At 38.6% G+C, this 22,646-nt stretch overlaps 2 protein-coding genes across 3 annotated transcripts in view; both read left to right on the forward strand.

The window, feature by feature from the left end:
• The window catches only part of dbe (KRR1 small subunit processome component homolog dbe), a 466,431-nt gene that overhangs the window by 280,668 nt on the left and 163,117 nt on the right, over positions 1 to 22,646 (forward strand). The gene's annotated exons all lie outside the window — the stretch shown is intronic.
• Positions 1 to 22,646, forward strand: part of Myo61F (unconventional myosin 61F) — a 125,496-nt gene that overhangs the window by 91,730 nt on the left and 11,120 nt on the right. For both annotated transcript variants that reach the window (XM_085944518.1, XM_085944519.1), the window contains 12 exons: positions 6,454 to 6,598; positions 7,630 to 7,745; positions 8,836 to 8,906; positions 10,537 to 10,928; positions 11,065 to 11,277; positions 12,661 to 12,920; positions 13,545 to 13,714; positions 19,155 to 19,309; positions 20,090 to 20,372; positions 20,695 to 20,926; positions 21,471 to 21,711; positions 22,041 to 22,311. In XM_085944518.1, coding sequence (XP_085800644.1) covers positions 6,454 to 6,598; positions 7,630 to 7,745; positions 8,836 to 8,906; positions 10,537 to 10,928; positions 11,065 to 11,277; positions 12,661 to 12,920; positions 13,545 to 13,714; positions 19,155 to 19,309; positions 20,090 to 20,372; positions 20,695 to 20,926; positions 21,471 to 21,711; positions 22,041 to 22,311 — 2,549 coding nt within the window. The remainder of the gene's footprint in view (positions 1 to 6,453; positions 6,599 to 7,629; positions 7,746 to 8,835; positions 8,907 to 10,536; positions 10,929 to 11,064; positions 11,278 to 12,660; positions 12,921 to 13,544; positions 13,715 to 19,154; positions 19,310 to 20,089; positions 20,373 to 20,694; positions 20,927 to 21,470; positions 21,712 to 22,040; positions 22,312 to 22,646) is intronic.

Consider the following 22,646-nt stretch of genomic DNA (forward strand, 5'->3'; position numbering starts at 1 on the left):
AAATTAAACACACATTATAGACGTGCAATAGTATGTGTTGTAACCTTAAAATACACCAATATTGAATGAGCGTCAGTGCAGAAACCGAGAGCAATTGTCAGTAGTCGACGTATGACGTATTATTGAGTCATGTTTAAGGTTATCCCATATTCTTTCACACTCGAGATCGGTTGCTTGTTACTCCACACCCGTTAGGTATTTCTTATGAAATTAATTCTGTTTTCCCTGGGATAAACCAATCAATATATTTGTTGGTTAAGTTAGTACCATGTGTCGCGTTTTAGCTGATTTGTATTTCAGTTCCCATTAATTCTGTATTCCTTAATTTCAACATAAGATTCAGTTTGATATAGGTATATAATGCTTTAATTAGTAATATTTTTTTAATCTAATATATTGCCCCCCCCTGAATTCTGCCGGTCGAATGCTGTCCACCTCCAACACCCCCGCTTGGCGCAGTCCTGTATCTGTATACGCAGTGACGTCCCTAGATAAAAGTCGCCCCTGGGCAACGCCAAAATGCCGCCTTTTTAATACATTATTTTTATCATCCTTTCATGAGTCCAATATCTTAGAAATGTGTTGTATGGATACATTACTAACAAAATGTTATTACTAACTAATTATTCGCAAATCTGCACGTGTCGTGCACGTCACCAAGGACGCCGAAGAGCAACGGAAGTAAACCAGATATCGCGAACTCGACAAAACCAGTGAGCTGGATTTTTAATGGAAAGAAATTTTCGTTATTACTAAGTTTAGATAGCTATTTCTATATAATCCAAATGATTTTCCTCAATTTACCGCCCTTCGAGTAACTGCCGCCCCCAAGCGACGCTCAATCTGCCTACCCCCTCGGGACGTCACTATGTATACGTATGTAGAATTAGTAGATTAATTACGATCAAAAACAGAAATTTGTTTCGCAAACCATTTTGAAAACGTTTGAAAACATCTGCAAAAAACAACGGACACAGATGATGAAAAGAAAAGTGACTTTGATAAATGAAGACTCATTTTTTTTATTCAATCACGGTTGGATTTTATTGTCTATGATTTTTAAACCTCGCAAAATCACTTGCAGAATACTAAGTTACAAATGACCATCTAAATTCTAAACAAAAATATGTAGGCTTATCTGAATTACACAACTGTTTTATATCGACGAAATTGTTCGCTAAATGAATACTTAAAGTCTTATTAGCTTATAAGTTAATCGGAGATTATGATAAACGGCCTTTAATCTGTTGTATAATCATATTTTCAATGGAAAATCTAAACAGAGTGAACAAATGAATATTGTAAAATAAATACAAGACAGGTAGTACGAGGATATTTTGAAAGGTCGGTTGAAAATCAACTAAAAAATATTTTTGGACGTCCCAATATGTCAAGAGAAGTAATAGCTACCACCAAACGCAGAAAAACTGCACAGTAAACTTTGGCCACAGTGATTAGTATTATTGATTCCAACTCATAATGCAGGGAAAGGTAATCGGGAGCAGAAGCGTACGTACAAGGAGATTCTCTTGGCTATGCAATCGGTGGTGTCAACTATCGTTGACAAAAACATGCTAGAAGGGGTACAAAAACAAGCTATTTGGCAGGAAAAAACGCTAGATTTTCTGAAAATAAAATTGCAAGTCCTAAATTTATTTATTCTACCATGAACGAAATCAAAACCTTTCCTTCATTCCGATGATCGTCAAACTGATATCACATGCCTAAGCACATATTACATTATATGATACCATTTCACTATAAGGCCATGAATGCTTCTATTTTTTCAACATGTTAAATTGTGTTGTTTTATTACGCTACTAAAATAGGTACCTAAAGACCTACCTACCTGCATTAGGTATGTATCTGAAATTTGATGCGCATGAAAATAAATAAACTAAATATCTAGCGTATTTTCAGCACATTTAAAGCTGTTGGTGGGATCAAAAATGCTAGTAAAAACGCCACAAGCCATGTGCGTTTTTTGCAAGCCTATCGAAAAATGCTAGATATGGCAATAAAAACGCTAAATTTCGAATTTAGAAAATTCGAATTTTTGATCGAAAACACAAGTTTTTCTTGATCGAGCGATTTATCAACATTTATTTATAATATTTTATTGATACCATAAAATGATTACGAATGAGTGTCTATTACGAGTCGGTATATTGCATCACAGGAAGTTTATTAGATAACTGACTGTTTGCATGATAATAATTAAATTTGTTGTATTATATTAATGGTTAAAAAATGTAAATTGTAAGTAAAACATTTCACCGTGAGCTTTCTTATCGGAAAGAGATGACTGTATATGTACTGTACGATCTCCAATTTTATTAGATGTGTGGGTGTCATGGACGGTGTTGTAGATGAAGAGGTCGAGGTTTGTGGTTTCTCCGATGGATGGTGGAGCGAGTTTTATTTGCAGCGTAAACAGTCGGTACAAGAGTATGTTACAATACTTATGATACTGTTTTGAGGTCCGAGTCACGGTAGAATGAGATGTTGTGTGGAGCGATACAGAGACTGAGATACTAACAGACCGGGAACTTATATTATTTAAGTGACATGTCCAATGAATTATTATGATCCGCTCTTTTTTGACGTACTCACAATCAAAATAAAATCTTGAAAGGAATATTTAGGAAATAATTATTTATAATATGGAGTTTGCGTCATCGAATATAGCTGACTATGTGGGCAAATGTTTGAAAATCATTGCAGTCAGCTATTTACTGCGCCATAATTGGACACTACGGGAAGAATAGATTTTAGGATTTTTTTGGAAATTGGGAATTTGGGAATTTTGGAAAAATTCAAGAATGAAAACCTTACCTAACCTAACAAATAATCGAGTAATCGGCTATTTTCAAAAAAAATGCTGCTGGCTTCCTGTAAAGTGTAAATCGACACGAACCGAGTTTTATTTAGACATGATTTTATGTCAGTTCTATACGACCCAAAGAGGTTGGACCGTCTTTAATATACGGCCATATATTTCCGATACATCATTTCACGGTGAAGTGTGATACGGCGAATTGCATACGAACAAGTTTATTAATAAACACGCCATTCAGGTAGATATAACATTATGTAATAACAATAGAATAAACCACTGAAAGTGTGAGAGTCGCATTATCAGGAGCGAAGCAGTCTGAAATCGGTGATAGCTATTAGTTCTAGAACCCTGAGAGCCCGTTAATTATTTTGGAACCGAAACCCTAGATTCCAAACCAAAACCCAAACCGGAACTTAGTCCCCTTGAAGACGTTAGGGCTTTATATTATTAGTTTACTTAAAGTATTTTTGTAACCTGTTACTAAGGTGAGAAAGGTGATTTTCAAAAATAATTTTATATCGTAAAAATGAAGCGATTAAGGTCATAAGCAGGTGCAACAATATGTTCTCGCATTGTAGTTGTGTATTAAAATCATCGAGAATTACCAATTAAAATTTTAAAGCAACTGCTCAGTTTGAATACCGCTGGCGCAGGTTCCAGAAATTACCATCGCTTCAATAACGTTCGGTGACGATCTTATTTGACGCAAATGATGCTATCGATTCGTCATAAAATTTAAAAGGGGCCTCGAAACAATTCAAACAAGTCATAAAATTATTAAATTATATCGAAAACTTAAAAGATCCGTATTTCTCACAAATTGAGTATAAAATATTATCCAAAGGATGTCATTTTTATTTTGGCGGTCAAAATGGTCAAAACTCAAAATCAGTCAATGCGTCGGGGCCTCGACGTTGCTAAACACACCACCCATGGTAGAGTGGTGTCAAATTCTTCTGGCAGTCTCGGCGATTCTTTTAGGTGTTGGTTTTGTTACTTTCAAATGACACTAACACTGTTCCAAAAAGAATTTGTCCTTCCTTTTCCCATACATTGGGATACCAATATTGAATATAGGTACGAGTAGATACTTACTATGTACAAATCGCTTTGGATACCATTTGGCTGAAAAGAGTTAATTAATTTACAAAGTGGGGCTATCACTCCCGTGGGGGATGCCAGCCTATTCAAAAGATAGCGTAAAAACATAAATCAATATGCACCTCTCGTCCTCATCTGTGTGTTGGGTTTTCTAAACCTAATCACCCCCTCCCAAAGGCTAAAGCATTTTCTTTAATGTTTCAATGTGTATGTAATGTACATACTGAAAATTAAAATTTAACTGCTCTCAGTACAAAAGTAAATACATTTCTCATAATCACTTTAGAATTGAACTGACTAATCGCCTCTCTCGCATTTTACCTTCAGTTTACTGGGTATAAATATACATATTATCTAAGTTTAAAATAGCTAACACACAATTATCTGAATTCATGTGATTTAAACCAGTGTTTCTCAATCGGTGGTTCGCGAATTTGCGAAGAATGCAAATACCTGCAAGTATTTGGCATTGTGTTATGTTCTTAAAATAGAATAAGGTTTTACCTGACGAAATCAATCGCGATCAGACGGTGTTATATTTTACTACCTATATAAATAATATTTTTTTATTTCTGCATTAGTGGTCCGCAAAACGTTTCTCCTACTTTCAGTGGTCCGCAGGTGTAAAATGGTTGAGAAACAATGAGTTGAACTAAACCACTGCCTGTGGAAATGGTTTTATGTGATCATAGTTATAATATATGAAAAAAACAACCACTGCGCTTAAATTTATGTTTATGTTATTCAAAATTATTTATTTTACATAGACATTACGAATTATAAATTAAAATTACGAATTACAGATTAAAAATTCATAATTTTCAATGTCCATGATAGATGTGTTAAATAATAATCATTTTTTTTTTAATAAAAATAGCGTTTCTTCGAATTGAATTGTAAAACCACAATGTCTATCTTTAAGTCAAATAAGTAATATCGGAATGCACAAAATTGTTGCAAATGGCACGATCCAAAAAGAGCGAATGCTAACTTCCTGTTAATAATGATAACACCTCCAGACAATAAATTTATTTAAATATGGCACACATAATTTTATTCATACACTCCTAGAATCATAATGTGTTTTTATAAAGGACACAACTCAACATAAATTATGTTTGGTGCGTATTACTTCATATCCTGGCCTTACTTATTAATTGGTAAATTACCTTGTCAAGAATAGTAATTTTTTTGATTGTTTGTTCATGTAGACAAATACATAGGTAACTATTCTGAGCCCATTACGAAAGGTGATTTAGTTTAGAATTACTTTTAATTGAATTCCCATAGTACTGTACTTTTACCTTAATTAATTATACTTCTAGAAAAACATGTCAAAGGATCCACATTAGAGGTGAGTTGAAAATACTGTCACCAGTTTGCGTACTCAAGTTTCGGATGAAACTACTCATACTCAGTATGTGTGGCCCAATAAATTTATTCCAAAAAACTTGTGATGATATATCATCGCGAGTCACTGTTCTGTGCACTCGCCAGTAAAGTTGGTAGACTTTCAACACTATTGACATTAAATGCGCGCGAACGAAATAGCACTTGAATATAGGTATATTTTAATTTATTAGTCTATTGCATTCGAATGTATGAATAATAGGTCATAAATTTTGTATCGCAGCACAGTGGTGAGATGACGCACAGGCTTAGGCTTGTTATATGACCGCTCAAAACATGTTTAAAATTAAAAAAAAAAAAAAACACTGTTAAAAAACACTGTGTTTTGTTAATAAGAATATTGTAACAGAACAGAAAAACAACTCATAAATTTAAAATGTGTTTAAAATTTTATAATAAATGGGACTTTACGACAAGCGGAGCTCAGCATATTTTTAGCGATTCTATTGCAGCCGATACACAGTCTGAGTTCCCTGAGCCGATACGTATTTCAAAAACAAATATGGAGTTGGTTTTAGTTTCAATTGAGTATGAAACTTTTGTCGCATACGCACGCCAAACGCTGTATATAGTATTCCAAATACTAGCAAGTATTTTGGAACAAGTTTCTATACTAAGTATTTTTTTACAATGGTAGTAAGTATATACTTGGTCTTCAAAATCGACCAGTTTTCCCATCTCTAGTCCACATATTATTATGATGTTACACTATTTTGGCTATTTTCCCCCCCACCCCATCGTTACATAACCTTTTACCAACCTGTCTATATTACGTCACAGGGGCCTTCCACATATGACGTCACAATATTTTGAGTATTTTTAACCCCCCCCCCCACACCCCATCGTCACATAACCTTTTACCAACCTGTCGTACTAAACGTTAAAAAATGTTTTTTTTAAATATTTATCCTTAAATCCCAGATCCCCAATATTGTGTTTTCAGATCCTTTTATATGTCCTGTTTACTTTGTGACGTGATATTTTCTCTGACCTGCCCCTCTCAACCCCTTGAAGCCTGATGTCACATATGTAGTAGAAAAGGAAAGCGTGTGAATAATAATTAGTTTACTAAACTATAACATGTATTTTCTTTTTGTTTCCAGGAGTATATCCCGTCTCGCGATGGAGAAGAATCTCCACAACCGGGACGTGGTGGGAGTCCAGGACTTTGTCCTCCTGGAAAACTTCCAGAGTGAGGAGGCCTTCGTTGACAACATGAGGAAACGCTTCAAGGAAAACATTATCTATGTCAGTTAAATATTTATTCTAAACCAATTGATTCAATACGGTACCAACTGTCACTATAAACAGCTGTTGGCATGGGCGCCATTTTTGTTCTTAACCTTTAAACTTTATAGATCTCTGAGATAATTCTGCTAGGCATTGCAAGCAGCATTATACTAAAACATAATAATTTAATTGTATACATTATATTGTGTGATTATGAAATATTACAACCTAATAATCATATTAATAAAATCAGCTTTGTATGACAGGATGTAGCTTTCTAATAAACGCTTCTTCACTCATTTGGCCAAAATATGATTTAACTCATTATTTAGGTACTGCCGATGAAAAATCTAGGCAGCTAGTAATCCAATTAAAACAAAATAAACCGTGTGTAATTCAAGGAAAATGTTGCCATGCTTCATTTGTTTCAGATGTGATTGATAAATTAACATAATATAATCAATAGCTTGTTTTATAAAGAGGCCCGTAAACGAGCATCTAAAATTGCATATTGCCGATACAATTGCCAAAAAAATGGTGAAACTATTGCCCAGTTGCTGGGAAATGTATGACCTGACGTCAGTGTCGGGCAAGTAAGGCTGATGTATTTTGTGTGTACACGTGACTTGAGATAAAGCAACAACGGTCGATAATGAAGTTTGAAGAAAATTGAAGAGCTGTGAGAGAAGGAAATATATTTATCTAGGAATTATTGCCGTATTTCACGCCAAACGATCTATATAGTATTCCAAATACTAGTAAGTATTTTGGAACAAGTTTATATACTAAGTATTTTTTTATACTGGTAGTAAGTATACTTAGTCTTCAAAATTGACCAGTTTTCCCATCTCTAGTGCAAAGGTTTGGCAACGTAGACTACTATTTTCGTGTTTTCGGGAACTATTAACGGTAGGTATCTCAATTGCCGTAAAAAAGTTGCTCGTTTACAAGCCCCCACATTCGTGACAAACTTTAAGTTAACTCTTGGAAGTCAGCTTTCAAATGTTGATAAAGTAATATTAATAATGACGTGTTTGTGTTATTTTCAGACATATATTGGTCAAGTATTGGTAGCTGTGAATCCATATAAAAATATTCCTTTGTACACCAATGAACAAGTCCAGGAATATATGAAGAGACACTTTTTTGAAGCACCACCACATGTGTAAGTAATCCATTATAGTTCTTTATATTATAGTATAATAATTATAGTTCTTTAGAAGGTATAATTTTGAAAAAATTATAATGATATTTTCAATTGATCGTTCCATCAAAAATTCTTCTACCTAGCACGACAACTCTTTGTGGGTCTTGACCTCCTCAAGCATCTGCCTCCATCTCAGTCAGTCCAAAACCATTTCCCTCCAGTTTACCCGCAGTCTTTAAATCCAACTCAACACTACCCCTTTACCTTGTACCAGGTTTTCATTTGTCTGGCTTCCAGAATGTCAGTTTTTTGTTATGCGTGACTTGTCCATTCTATGTACTTGGGCCAACTATCTAAGGAGGCCCAATTAAAAGTGAAATAAATATTATTATATAATCTATAACGGTGATCTGAGGAACGATTGATCCCCCGCAGTTTTAGGTGTAAGTATAAGCCTCCGACTCCAGTTATAAGTTAATCATATAAGTAAAATCGTAGCCAAGATAATATATGATGGTTCTAGTATAAAGTATGCACTCTACGTATTCATGCTATCAATGATAGGTATATAGTGTGGAGACGCCGTTACTCATACTGAGGCAATTGGCGTTCTGTGGTCTATCTCTATTTTTTTTAATATTTTGACCATGTAATAGGATCATATAACAGATTTTTGTTTTTGCGAGAAATGGATGTTAGCCACTAAACTTGCTCAACCTATTCGGTCCTATCTATATCAGTTCTACTTAATTCCACATTTATATTATAATTAACCTGATCCATGCCACGGACGAATTAACTTGCCAAAGCATGTATGTCTCGTCAGGCCACGGACGAATATATTCGCGGGTTCTTGTAAACGTCATAACTTCTGAATAAACATTTTGTGTATATTTTCTAAACAATATTTATCATTTTAGTGTGATAATATTCACGATAAACATGTTGTGTTGCTAAGTTTTCACAAATATTTATCATTCCGTTCATATTTCATATTTTTTAAAGGATTTATTTTATTTCGAAATAGCTGGCCTACCAGTGTCCACCTAGTAAAAATTGGCTGGCAGTGATAAGGTTAATATCAACTTCTCGATTATTTCTATTTCAGATTCGCCATAGCTGATAATGCCTACAGATCCCTCAAAGATGAACACAGGGAGCAGTGTATACTTATATCAGGTTCGGTTCATTTTTTATTTCCAATAGTGTATTTGGCCACCATCTTATTTTTTATGGCCGAGATAGGTTTCTGGAAAATTGGCCGAAAAGCGTAATGCTGGATAACGAATCACTTTTTTTCCCGACCATATCCGACAGTGGCGAAGGGTGGATGTAGGCTGTTAAGATCTGCCCTAAATAGTGCAAACTAAACTTTGTCAGTCATACGTATTTGTTTTCATTGAAATGAGACTACAATTTACAGATGGTGTTGGTTATTCTTAAAATTCAATTACTTTTTTCCGACCATGTCCGATCCTAGTAGGATCATATGGGCCTCTACAGAGTAGACTGAGTAGAGGTTTATATTAACAGATTTGGTTTTTTTACGAGAACTGGATGTCAGCCACTTGCTCAACCCATTAGGTCCATACCCTGACTCACACACAAATTGAAAAACAATATGTGTACTTGCCAGACCCAGGATTCGAACCTGGGACCCGCGGCTTGATAGTCCAACTCTTAAGCCGCGCGGCCACCGTGGGTGTTACTACTTAATTACTTAAACCCTGCGAAACCAAGCCATAATAAATAATAGTCAAAAAATACACATCTATTTATAAAATATCAAAAATTATGCAATTTAATCATAAACTCTGGATATTTTATATATAGAATATTTCTTTTCTCTATTATAGTTTGGTTTAGGCGGGGCTTAATGAATGATACAAAAATGAACCAACAATTAATAAGTGTGATAATATGTATTCTTAATCCAACGAAAACAAATAAGTATGAATGAAAAAGTGTGCACAATTTTGTCGTATTGCCCAAAGTATACCAAAACTATTATGGTTTGGTTTAATTGATTTTTAAAAACTAACCAACACCATCTGTAAATTGTAGTCTTAGTTCAATAAAAACAAATACGTATTGACTAACAATGTTGTAATTTGCACTATTTATGGCCTACCTCCACCCTTCGCTACTGATATCCGATCCTAATAAGATCATATGGACCTCCACAGATTTTGTTTTAACAAGAAATGGATGTCAGCCACTTGCTCAACATATTAGGTCCATTCTCTGACTCATACACAAATTAAAAAACAATTCTAATTATTTATTTGCTCAATTGTTGGAATTGTATGAAAATTAATAATTCATTATTAAGACGATACATCAGTGAAACGGTAAATAATTTTCAACTATAGGCGCGACGAAATTTTGGACTCGCTGGCATTCTGAGAGCCAACGTCGAGGTGTGAATACGTAAATTTGTTTCGTGATGGCGACGGGGGTATTAATTCTTAAATTGTGTAAAGATGACAAAAACGTTACCCATTTTACTTGAAAAAGAAAATATTTCAATGAATATAAATTATTATTGTTACTAATAGAACAATGAACAGAACATTAAATGGACGCATGTTGGATTTATATGACAAATTATATTTCGTTCGACATGCGTCATTTGCACCCGCGACCCGCAATCCGCGCATCGCCTAGCCACGATCTTTTTAGACCATGCCTCAACTGAGGTATAGTCTTAAGGTGTACTATGTATTACTTAGTGGATTGTTTTTTAGTTGAATCTGTGATCTATTATTCAATATGAAGTCATTTCATTGAGAATTAATAAATATTCCAGGCGAGTCCGGATCAGGAAAGACAGAGACATCGAAGAAAGTAGTAGAATACATCGCTGCACGCACGGGGCATTTAAAAAATGTCGAGAGAGTCAAAGACAAGCTTCTCCAGAGTAACCCAGTCCTCGAATCGTTCGGCAATGCCAAAACAAACAGGAATGAAAACTCCAGTCGGTTCGGAAAGTACATGGACATCCAATTCAATTACGAAGGAGCGCCTGTCGGCGGTAACGTCATCAATTATCTGCTGGAAAAGTCCAGGGTAGTGCATCAGAGTCCCGGAGAGAGGAACTTCCATATATTTTACCAGCTGCTGGCCGGTGGTGATGATGCTCTGCTGAAAAGACTCCATTTGAGCAGTAACGCTGACCACTACAAATACACTAAAGACCCTGTGAGTTTATCTTTATCCCATTACTGTAAAACTAGCATTAACTAAAGTTAGACTAAATTAAAAAATAAAATATAGACTACTTATGATAAAATAATAAAAGATATCCTTTTTCTAACTCAATGATTGACTGTTTCAGAATGGAAACAATCAAATCAGCAACAAAGACGCTGACCAATTCAGGACAGTGGTGAGAGCAATGGAGACAATTGACATCGGGAAGAAGGAACAGGACGAGATCTTCGATATCATCGCCAGCGTCATGCACATCGGTAACGTCAAGTTCAGCACCAGCGACAAGGGAAATGCTTTTGTTTCGGTGACTGACACTAGCACCGAAGCGATTGCAAAGGTAAAAAAATTATAGTACATCTTGGGCACAGACATGACAAATACAACGATGATTATATTCAGAGACTGCCTCTTTCTGTTACCAAGAGACGTTCACAAACTTGCAATTCAATTCAATGCAATTCGGGGGCTTATTTTACACCACCCCGAACACCCTGTCCTATTATTAACTTCGGACCTTTGACTTTCCAATGGAATGTCCCTTGTTAATAAGCCAGGGCTCGAAATGGACCAGAGTTCACCGGAGCACCGTTCCGGTTCATGAAATCCGTAAAATTATTGCTCCGTCTCATGCATATATCAAATAATAATAACCAAAAAACTCTAACACATGGAACATTCTAACATTCGGAAAATTATTTAGCGCTCCGGTTCGTAAAATGTTTCATTTCGAGAACTGTAATAAATGATAATCAGTTGTTGAATTATAGCTGTTAAAAATGTTAAGAGCATACTTCAGTGAAACGGCAAATAATTGTCAACTATAGGTGCGAAGAAATTGCTGCCAATCGGAGGGCGAAAGTCGAGCTGTGAACACGACAATTTGTTTTGTGATGGCGTCGGGGGAATTAATTCTTAAATCGTATAAAGATGACTAAAAAACGTTACCCATTTACTTGAAAAAGAAAACAGTCAAAGAATATATTATTATTATTACTAATAGAACAATAAACATAACATTAAATGGACGCATGTTGAATTTTTATGACAAATTATGGTTTGTTCTGCACGCGTCGTTTGCATAATCTTCGCGTCGCGTAGTCACAATCGTTTTAGACCGTGCCCCAGCTGAAGTATAGCCTTAAAAATCTCGTTACAACCCCAATTCCACGATGCACCGCACATGGGACCAATTACAAAAACAATTCTATTTCAAAAAAACACCATTCATGATTTGAGGTTGATATAAAAGCAGCCCACGATGGCCGCATGGCTTAAGCATCGGCCTATAGATCGCGTCGTGGGTCCCAGGTTCGAATCCTGGGTCTGACAAATACACATAATATTGTTTTTCAATTTGAGTCATGGTATGGACCTAATAGGTTGAGCAAGTGACTGACATCCAATTCTCTTAAAAACAAAATCTGTTAATACAAACATTTACTCTGTGGAGGCACATAATGATCTTATTGGGATAGATAGGACATGGTCGAAAAAAAAAAAAAAAAATAGAGAAGTTTAACAAAAAAAATGGACGGAAGGTTTTAAAAAGAAAATTTTGAGAACGTCTCCAGAGCCGTATATTAAGAAGATACCATCACAAACTATGGATTGCATGCTCGCAGCAGTGAAGACACAGGATGTAGTGGCGATAATAATAATTTTATTAAAACAGATTTGTTTTCATTTTGTAGTAATAACCTACATTATTTTGTTTTTCCAGCTCATGGGATGCAATATATTCACCCTGCGAGCCGCACTAACAAACAGAACTATTGATGCACGAGGTGATGTCGTGACCAGTCCTCTCAGCCCCGAACTAGCTCAATTCGCCACTGATGCTCTGGCCAAAGCCGTGTATGACCGTCTCTTCACGTGGCTCGTGTCCAGATTGAATGCTTCCTTGCAGCCAGAGAGCAAGTTATCCAATCCTGTTATCGGCATTCTGGATATTTATGGTTTTGAAGTCTTCAAAAAGAACAGGTGATTTAAAGTTTTTTAATATTATGTGCTTAAGTCATAGCCACCACAAAGGGGGGGCTGACAGGGCTCTAGCCTGGGGGCCCGGTGAGGCGAGATGACCAGATAAGTGAGATAAACACACATCAAAAATTTGCAATAATAGTAAAAAAAGTCGCCTGCGGCGCTATTTTCCTTCAGTAATATTAATGTTTAAAGTTATGTGGTTGTACGATACATTTTTTAATTGTGTATCAATACTCAACATCTCCATAATTCAAATGGATGTATTAAAATATACAATAAAACACTCAACATACAGATTAATTTTACCGCGTACACCATTTGGAAAACGGTACCGCAGAGCATCACACTGCCTTTATCCTTAGCGATAGGTAGGGGGGCCCACCAAAGATCCTAACCTGGGGGCCCGCTTCACGATGTGGGGCCCATGGCTTAAGTATTTTTTGTTAGGGTGTTGACCATAAATGTGGACATATTGATTTTTGGAAATAGAAACCTCATTTTTGTAATGGTTTCTTATACCATAAATGGTGACCCCAACGCGATAGTTTTTATATTATAAAAGCCATAAATGGCATTACAAAAATGAGAGGTCTTACAATAAAATTGTTGTTTCTCTTTCAGCTTTGAACAGTTCTGCATTAATTTTTGTAACGAAAAGCTGCAACAACTCTTCATCCACTTGACTCTGAAGTCTGAACAGGAGGAGTACCTCCGAGAGGGTATCGAGTGGGAACCCGTCGAATACTTCAACAATCAAGTCATCTGCGATCTCATCGAAGAGAAACACAAAGGTAATAAAAGCACACATAGTTTGTTTATCAATGTAGGTTTTAAAAAGATTCAAACCAGGGAACACAAAATTAATGTGAACTTAAATACCTAACGGGTATGGAATAACAGGCAACCGATCTCGAGTGTGGAAGAATATGGCATAAACTTAAGCACGTGTCAACAATACGTGATTCTAAGCTTGTACTTCGTTCTGACAACTGCTCTCGGTTTATGCACTGACGCTCATTCAATATTGCTGTATTTGACGGTTGCAACACACACTATTGCACGTCTATAATGTGTGGTTCATTTTCATAGGACACTAACACATTCAAAACCCTGCTTCAAAATGAAGTGTATTGTGGTATAGCCTATCTGAATTCTATTTATTAATCTTATCACCGGCCTTCTGCGCGCTCTGAAGCGGAGATGGCAGGCCGTGATAACGTCAAGGTCAAAGCGGGGGTGGGGGACAGAAACGCACGTGGTATTTGGTCAAGGCTGGTTTATTTCATCGTTTTGCAGGGTAGTCGTTACAGATACGATACAGGTTATTGTCGTCGTTGGCGGTCGGTTGGTAATTGGCGGGCTGCAACGTGGTGTCGCGGCTGGGCTGCTGATTGATTGCTTGGCATCCGAGGCGAGTCAGTGCTTGCGGCGTGGCGATCTGCCGATGTCAGATGTGGTCTTTTTGGCGGGCTGTCCGGAATGCTGGCTTGGCTTCGCGTCCGAGGCGAGCGAAGGCGAGAAGAGATTTTGCCGATGTCAGATGCTGTTGGTTCAGCGGTTGATGTCAGAGAGATGCTGGCTGGTCGACGTATCAGGCAAGAGAGCAAAATCTCTTCTCGCCTTCGCTCGCCTCGGACGCGAAGCCAAGCCAGCATTCCGGACAGCCCGCCAAAAAGACCACATCTGACATCGGCAGATCGCCACGCCGCAAGCACTGACTCGCCTCGGATGCCAAGCAATCAATCAGCAGCCCAGCCGCGACACTACGTTGCAGCCCGCCAATTACCAACCGACCGCCAACGACGACAATAACCTGTATCGTATCTGTAACGACTACCCTGCAAAACGATGAAATAAACCAGCCTTGACCAAATACCACGTGCGTTTCTGTCCCCCACCCCCGCTTTGACCTTGACGTTATCACGGCCTGCCATCTCCGCTTCAGAGCGCGCAGAAGGCCGGTGATAAGTTGGCGCCCCACGTTGGGCGCCAGTATGTCACCGGCCTTCGTTGGTGAGACGAATTCGGCGGGCCGTGACACTGGGCTTAGGGCAAGAGTGAGGGGCAGGAGACTGAAACACGGATTGTTAGGTCGGCATTTATTGATAGATTACTATTGTATTAACTGTATTAACATGGACTGATATAATTGAGATTAAGCGAGAGCCAGCACGGGGCGCAGGCTCTGTGGGCACGAGGTAACAGCGAGGGGCGCAGGCTTCCGAGGGCACGAGGCAGCAGCACGGGGCGCAGAATCGGTGGTCACGAGATGACAGGCACGAGCGCCGGCTGGTTGTATTAACTGTAAGGACATGGACTGATATAATTGAGATTAAGCGTGAGCCAGCACGGGGCGCAGGCTCTGGAGGCACGAGGTAACAGCGAGGGGCGCCGACTCCCGAGGGCACGAGGCAGCAGCACGGGGCGCAGAATCGGTGGTCACGAGATGACAGGCACGAGCGCCGGCGGGGGCACGAGGCGACGAGCACGTGGTGGCGGCTGGAGCGCAGACTCGATGGACCGAGTGGCAAGCCCGGGGCGCAGGCTCTGTGGGCACGAGGTAACAGCGAGGGGCGCAGACTCCCGAGGGCACGAGGCAGCAGCACGGGGCGCAGAATCGGTGGTCACGGGCGCCGGCGGGGGCACGAGGCGACGAGCACGTGGTGGCGGCTGGAGCGCAGACTCGATGGACCGAGTGGCAAGCCCGGGGCGCAGGCTCTGTGGGCACGAGGTAACAGCGAGGGGCGCAGACTCGGTGGTCACGAGGTGACAGGCACGAGGCGACGAGCTTGTACACTGTCGATTCCACAAGATGGCGGAACACGGCGATATCGACAACTCGCGGCGTGCAGCGATATATCCAAACTCGACAAATGGCGAATACGGCGGTATTGGCACTCGCGGCGTACCGTTATAGATAACTGAACTCACCAGGCGGCGGAACACGGCGATATCGACAACTCGCGGCGTACAGCGATATATCTCAACTCGGAAACTAGCGGACACGGCGGGATCGGCAACTCGCGGCGTACTAAATAATAACAAGATGGCGGGACACGGCGAGGTTCTGCGAGGACCTTTCGGGGCAACGGGCTGGCGGCAAGAGAGCGAGCCGGCTGGCGCCGGCCGGTTATATTGCCCACCCACGCGTCAGTGGTCATCTCTCTCTTTCCGCGGAACTCTCTCTCTGATGGCGGCGGTTGCGGCCATCCGGTGTCTGTATTGCCATAGTTCGTACCCAGAGAGAACTTATGGCAAAAAGAATGTTGTCATCTAAATGGTATTGGCAATGGCTATTTGACTGAAATGGACTGCATAAGGACAATTTTAGGCTGAGGTAGGCTGAGGTGTCCTTTTGGGAAAACCGATGCTTCGGTCAGCTGCGGTAGTATCCCAGGGGATACCTTTATCTGGTATCAATCTGTTCTGTGATTTAAACGCTCTACCCATTATTTTCTAGCCCTTGAATAGGGTAAGTAATTTCGCATTGCAGATTCATGTGTTGTCAACGTCATACTTATGCTGATATTTACTTGCCAGTAATGAGATAAAAAATGTCTATTACAAGCATAAAATGAGTATTTATAGAATATACAATCGTTATGAATAGATAAAATTATTTTAATGAACAATCATAAAAATTTCAAAACAACCGTATGTCATAATAATATTATATTATAACCAAAAGTCAAAACAGATTTTTTCAATTCACCAATGTACTGTATATTAATTTTTCCATGGCTACCAATTCAACCATACTAAAAATGTTTTGGAATCGCAAATATTGTTGTACTTAATCAAAGTTCATATTATGTGAATCATTCTGGTTCTACCTAGTCGAAACTGCATGGTTTTAACCGGATGTATGCCATAAGTGCGTTTACATGTTCTACAAATCCGTGCACGCTAGGCCGGCCGTAGAAAATGAGCGTGTATACATGCTGTACTTTACACTCACTACACTAGCCCTGGTAGGTTAAATTAATGTATTATTGTACACAATATACTGCCATCTCTTGTAATCATGGAGGCATTCATAAACGATATACAAGTCTTTATAATATACTTTTAATATATTTGTAAAAATGATATTTGTAAGGTTTTATTTTTTCATAGAAATTCTTGGCCCGCCAGGTACCACCATTCTGATACCTCCCGGCATTTAAAGGGTGAATATAAACCAAAAAGTCTTTTAAGATTTCTCCTACTTATTTACTTACCGTTTAACTGGTGCTAAAGACCAACCAGATCGATGGCTTACAGCACAATAATTATTGTTCTCTAGACGTTTTTGTGTTTGTATTCAATTTGTGCATGAGTCAGAGTATGGACCTAATAGGTTGAGCAAGTGGCTGACATCCATTTCTCGTAAAAATAAAATCTGTTAATACAAACCTCCAGTCTGTGGAGGCCCATATGATCCTATTAGGATCGGACATGGTCGAAAGAAAGAAGACGTTTTTGTCCTGAATATTTTCTCCATCATGACACAGACCCTTTCTACATATTTTGCATACCCACCAACCACCCATCTCTTGTGTAGATAACCAGAATTTCCTTGTGGACCTTTTCTAGATCCTTGGCTTTTTTTCAATATGCCAAATATTCATCACATACAGAACTTACACATGATATTGTTTAAAAATAAATACCTTTGCAAATATGCAATAGGAATAATGAAATAACTACTATTACAGATAATAATAAAAAGTTTTGAGAAGGTTATACACGGCACTCATTAGAAGCCGATTAGATTACGGGAGCATGTTTTACCACTCCGCTGCCGAAACTAATTTGGTGAGGCTAGACCGCATCCAGTCCAAAGCATTAAGAATATGTGGAGGATTTATCAGGACAACGCCCATTCACGTGCTACAAGCGGAACTCAGCGTACCTCCACTGAATGTCAGGAGATGGGCACTGGCTACCAAGACATGGATGAAGTGGAAATCTATAATAGATAACCCCATATTGGCAAAGGTGAAACTCCTATACGAGCTCGTTGAAAGCAATACATACTATGAGAAAAGAAAGCTCCCACTACTGGTAGGAATCCTTAAAGCCACAGAAAGTAGGGAGGTATTAAATACAAAATGCCTAGGTATGTATTCGCTGAGGAGGCCAGTTGGTACCTACGACCTCAGCTCTGTTATCCAACCAGAGGTCAAAGGAATAGACAAACCAAAACGGAGCATAGTATCCAATAAAGCAAGAGAGCGTGTCGAAAAAATGCTGACAGAGAGGTACGCAGGATGGAGCCACCTTTATACAGATGGATCCAAAGATCAGAATAGAGCAGGAGCAGCTCTTGTGATACCAGAAGTAGGTATAAACAAGAGCTGGAAGCTAAACCCAGCAATACCAATACGCGAACTCATCGCGATAAACGAAGCAATTAAATACACTTTAAGCGATGATTTCTCGGCGCAATCCGCTGTCATTTTAACAGACTCCAAAAGCGCTTTACAACATCTTGCCGCAGCAACTCGCTCACATAACAGTAAAACCATAGCATACCACATCCTTGACCAGATCGACGCCAAGAAAAATAGAGGAGGAGATCTATGCCTTCAATGGATCCCATCGCACATGGGCATTGAGGGAAATGAAAGGGCAGATGATCTGGCAAAGGAAGCCGGCCATTCAGGGGTACCATATCAGTGGATACCAGAAAACCTGGACTGGAATGAGGCTATAAAGAAAATGTGCCATAGTATGTGGATAGATTTTCACCATAGAGCATCATTAGAAAAGGGGAAATGGAGTAAGTCGATTCTACCATCACCACGAGAGGTGCCCTGGTTTGTAGAGTCTTCTTTGACGAGGAATGAGCTTAAGTTAATACTGAGGCTAAGAACAGGGCACACCATGGGCAAAAGATTTGATGTCCTCATGGGAAGAAGCGAATCGCAGCTCTGCGATGAATGTCATGTTTTAGAGGACATTGTACATATAGCACTGCAATGCCCCAAATATGAAATTCACTGAGTACAGCTGCGAACTGCAGATATCTATGAGAATGTCGACGAATTGAAGGGTGTCCTGGCGGTGGGTAAGACGGAAGAGCTAGGCAAAATTGTAAAGTTATTTAACAGAATAGGAGTGAGGACCTGATCGACGGATCCCCTTCTAGAAGAGAAGAGGCGATATGACAGCGAGTCGCAGTCAAAGCCTCGGTAAAATCACAAAAAAAAAAAAAAATAATAAAAAGTTTATATGTTATGTGTTCAGGTATCATTGCCCTGATGGACGAGGAGTGCTTGAGACCTGGTGATCCGACTGATTTGAGCTTCCTTGCCAAAATGAACAAGAATTTAACGAAACATCCCCACTTCATCGGACACATGAAGGCTGATATTAAGACACAAAAGACTATGGGCAGAGATGTAAGTCATTTTTAGAACTAGCGCATTCTAGACTAGTCCCCGATTCAACCACAAGATTGTCTAAATATCATCATTACTTTAGTTTCTATTAGCATTTAAAGATTTTAAAGTAACAACATATCAGGAGAGACTGTTTAGTGTTGCCACCTAGCTGACCAATAGATAATATTTTATGGTTTACTTATATATAATTGTTGACACTAGCAACTGAGCGTATATTATAAACCAATCAAATTGAGTGTCAACACAATCGACTTGATAACTGAATCGTTTCGTGTAATTGCTATTTAAAGTTCAACTGAAAGTGATATGTTGGACCGTTCCTATCAATTTCTTTATTAACATTCAACAGATAGTTGAACAACAAAAATCGCAATGTGGGTACACACCATTACAGAAATATGTATATACATAGTATGTTTTTAATCCGGATTTGAGAATTAGACTTTAAATTATATACCTCTTTAGTTCTGTTAAAAATCACAAATCCCAGTTACTATCTCGGAATATCAGGCTTAAAAATTAAAGTGGGATTTGGTGTTATTGATATTTAATTTCCTATTAAATTCAAACTTGCTTTCTCTGTGCTACTAAATTATTGTTTTATATTGGTTGTCATCGGAAATTATGTATTTCTTTATCTAATTCGTGTAAACTCTTCATAATTTTATTTATATTAGCATATTACTATGGAATTTAATTGATAAACCTGCGTTAATTATTATCAACTATTAAAAGGATTTGTTTAATGCCACTCACTTTCTAAGTATGTCATTGCAGGAGTTCTGTTTATCTCACTACGCGGGTGATGTGACATATAACGTAAACGGATTCCTGGAGAAGAACAACGACCTGCTGTTCAGGGATCTCCGTGAAGCCATGTCGCAGACGGAGAACTCCATTCTGCAGGCGTGCTTCCCCGACAAGGAGTGGGAATGCAAGAAGAGACCCGAGACTGCTGTCACTCAATTCAAGAACTCCCTAAACGACTTGGTCAAGATCCTGATGGGAAAGGAACCTTCTTACATTAGGTGTATCAAGCCCAACGACTTGCAGTCTTCAGGTATTTACATATAAAACAAATGCAACATTCTTTTGGCCATTCGTCAAAGTTTCTGTCTAGAATACTACTCATTATATATTATTATTCTCCTGATGACTGAGGTAGCGTGATGATTGCGTGCATGCTTGGATAAACAGTGGTTTCGAGTTAAAAATCAAGTGTTGTTTATTTTTTTTATTTAGTGTTGTTCGATTGATGAGGAAATCACGATGATACACCTATAAACCATGAAGTGGTGCAATGATATCAAAATCCATAGTACCTACTAACTGTTACACACAATAATTAATCATGACCAGTTTTTCTTCTTTCATTCTTTCAGATAGATTCGATGACCAAATAGTCACTCACCAGGTGAAATATTTGGGATTGATGGAGAATCTGAGAGTGAGAAGAGCAGGTTTCGCATACAGGAGACCCTACGAGTTGTTCTTGCAGCGGTACAAGTGCCTGTCTCCTGTTACCTGGCCAAACTACAAGGGACCAGCCAAGGAAGGCGTGCGGGAACTTGTTAAAACAATGCACTATGAGCCTGATGAATACAGAATGGGAAAGTGAGTGAATATTTCCATTTATTATTACCGACCTTAGTAATACCTATGCCAAGATTGGCGAACCACGTACGCGTGCCAAAATTTCCAAAATAGTATTTTATTTTTTAAAGTTTTCTAAAAAATAGTTTTTAAGAATTCTATTTAAAAGGTTTAAAAATGACAATTGAGTTATCGATATTCTATTTTTCACCGTATTTCTAGCCGAAGGCATATCTTTTATTCTTTGAATATTTTTTTTGCTTGTTTTCAAATTACTCGAAAGAGATCGTGGAAGCATTTAAACCACTCTTCTTTTTTTCTTGATTTTGTGCTTTCAACTAATAAAAATAACGGCAGATTATAGTAGTTGTCAGATAATCGAGTGGCGGATTACTGAGGGTGTACTGTATTACATTTCACCGTAGCACAGTTCTCCGTGAGCTTTCTTATCGGAAAGAGATGACCGTATACTATAAAATATTACATTTTATTAATTGAAACAGTTGCAAAATAAAAATAGTAATTTTTTTAAATTTAAACATCTCTGTTATTCAAATTATTCCAGCACAAAACTGTTCATCCGTTTCCCGAAGACACTATTCAGAACAGAGGATGCGTTCCAAATCAAGAAGAACTATATTGCGGCTGTTATCCAGAGCCAGTGGAAATCGTTGGTGCAGAGACGTCGGTATCTCCTCATGAGGGCATCTGCCATCATCATCGAGAAGTGGGTACGAAGGTTGCTCGCCATCAGGGAACGTGAAAAGAGAAAGAAGGCTGCTGTTACCATCAGACGATTTATCAAGGTAATTTTTATATTTGGGGCTGGCTATATCGAGCACTATTCGTACCAGATTCTTAAGTCACTGACTGCGGCGTCGTCCTCTGATAAATTTAACATTATTCTTTCCTTGGATGACAAATTGGGGAATGCTGTACTTTTGTTCTCTCATAATGTGGCTGAGGTCCTTATTGTAGTTGTCTTGTTTTGATACTACGCAGAACTTCTCCATCAATATCTTTGAATTGGAGTAAATGTGTTGTTATAAAATCTGTGTTGATAAGCCCGTATGTATACCTATTCTAATCAATATTTAATCTGATGCTACAAACCGATGATTGTCTAAATTCTTAGGGCTTCATCACACGGAACGATCCGCCCAATGAGGACAACAGAAACTTCATCGAGATTGCAAAGTCCCACTGGCTGAAGAAACTGGCCACCCGTCTTCCCAAGGAGGTGCTGGACATGTCGTGGCCCCCTTGCCCCTTCGCCTGCAGGGACGCCTCCGTCCACCTGCATAGGATGCACCGCAACCACCTCGCCAGGAAGTACAGACAGGCCTTGAGCCCCGAAAAGAGGGATCAGTTTGTTCTTAAGGTCATGGCTGAAAGAATCTTCAAAGGTAAGTACCTAATATGTTAACAATATTTTTTTTTCGACCATATCCAATCCTAATTAGATCATATGGGCCTCCACAGAGTGGATTAACACATTTTTTTTACGAGAAATGGATGTCAGCCACTTGCTCAACCTATTAGGTCCATACTCTGACTCGTACACAAATTGAAAAACAATATTTGTACTTGCCAAACCCAGGATTCGAACCTGGGACCCACGACGCTATAGGCCGATGCTTAAGCCGCGCGGCCATCGTGGGTGGTAATAGGAATATAAAAAACCTTATTATTATATAAGTGAACATTTTTAAAAAACGCTGTATAAGTAAAAACATACACT

This window comes from Rhyacophila brunnea, unplaced genomic scaffold (assembly GCF_057557595.1).
Source record: "Rhyacophila brunnea isolate RB1 unplaced genomic scaffold, BYU_Rbru_1.0 scaffold_17, whole genome shotgun sequence".
NCBI classification, from domain to species: domain Eukaryota; kingdom Metazoa; phylum Arthropoda; class Insecta; order Trichoptera; family Rhyacophilidae; genus Rhyacophila; species Rhyacophila brunnea.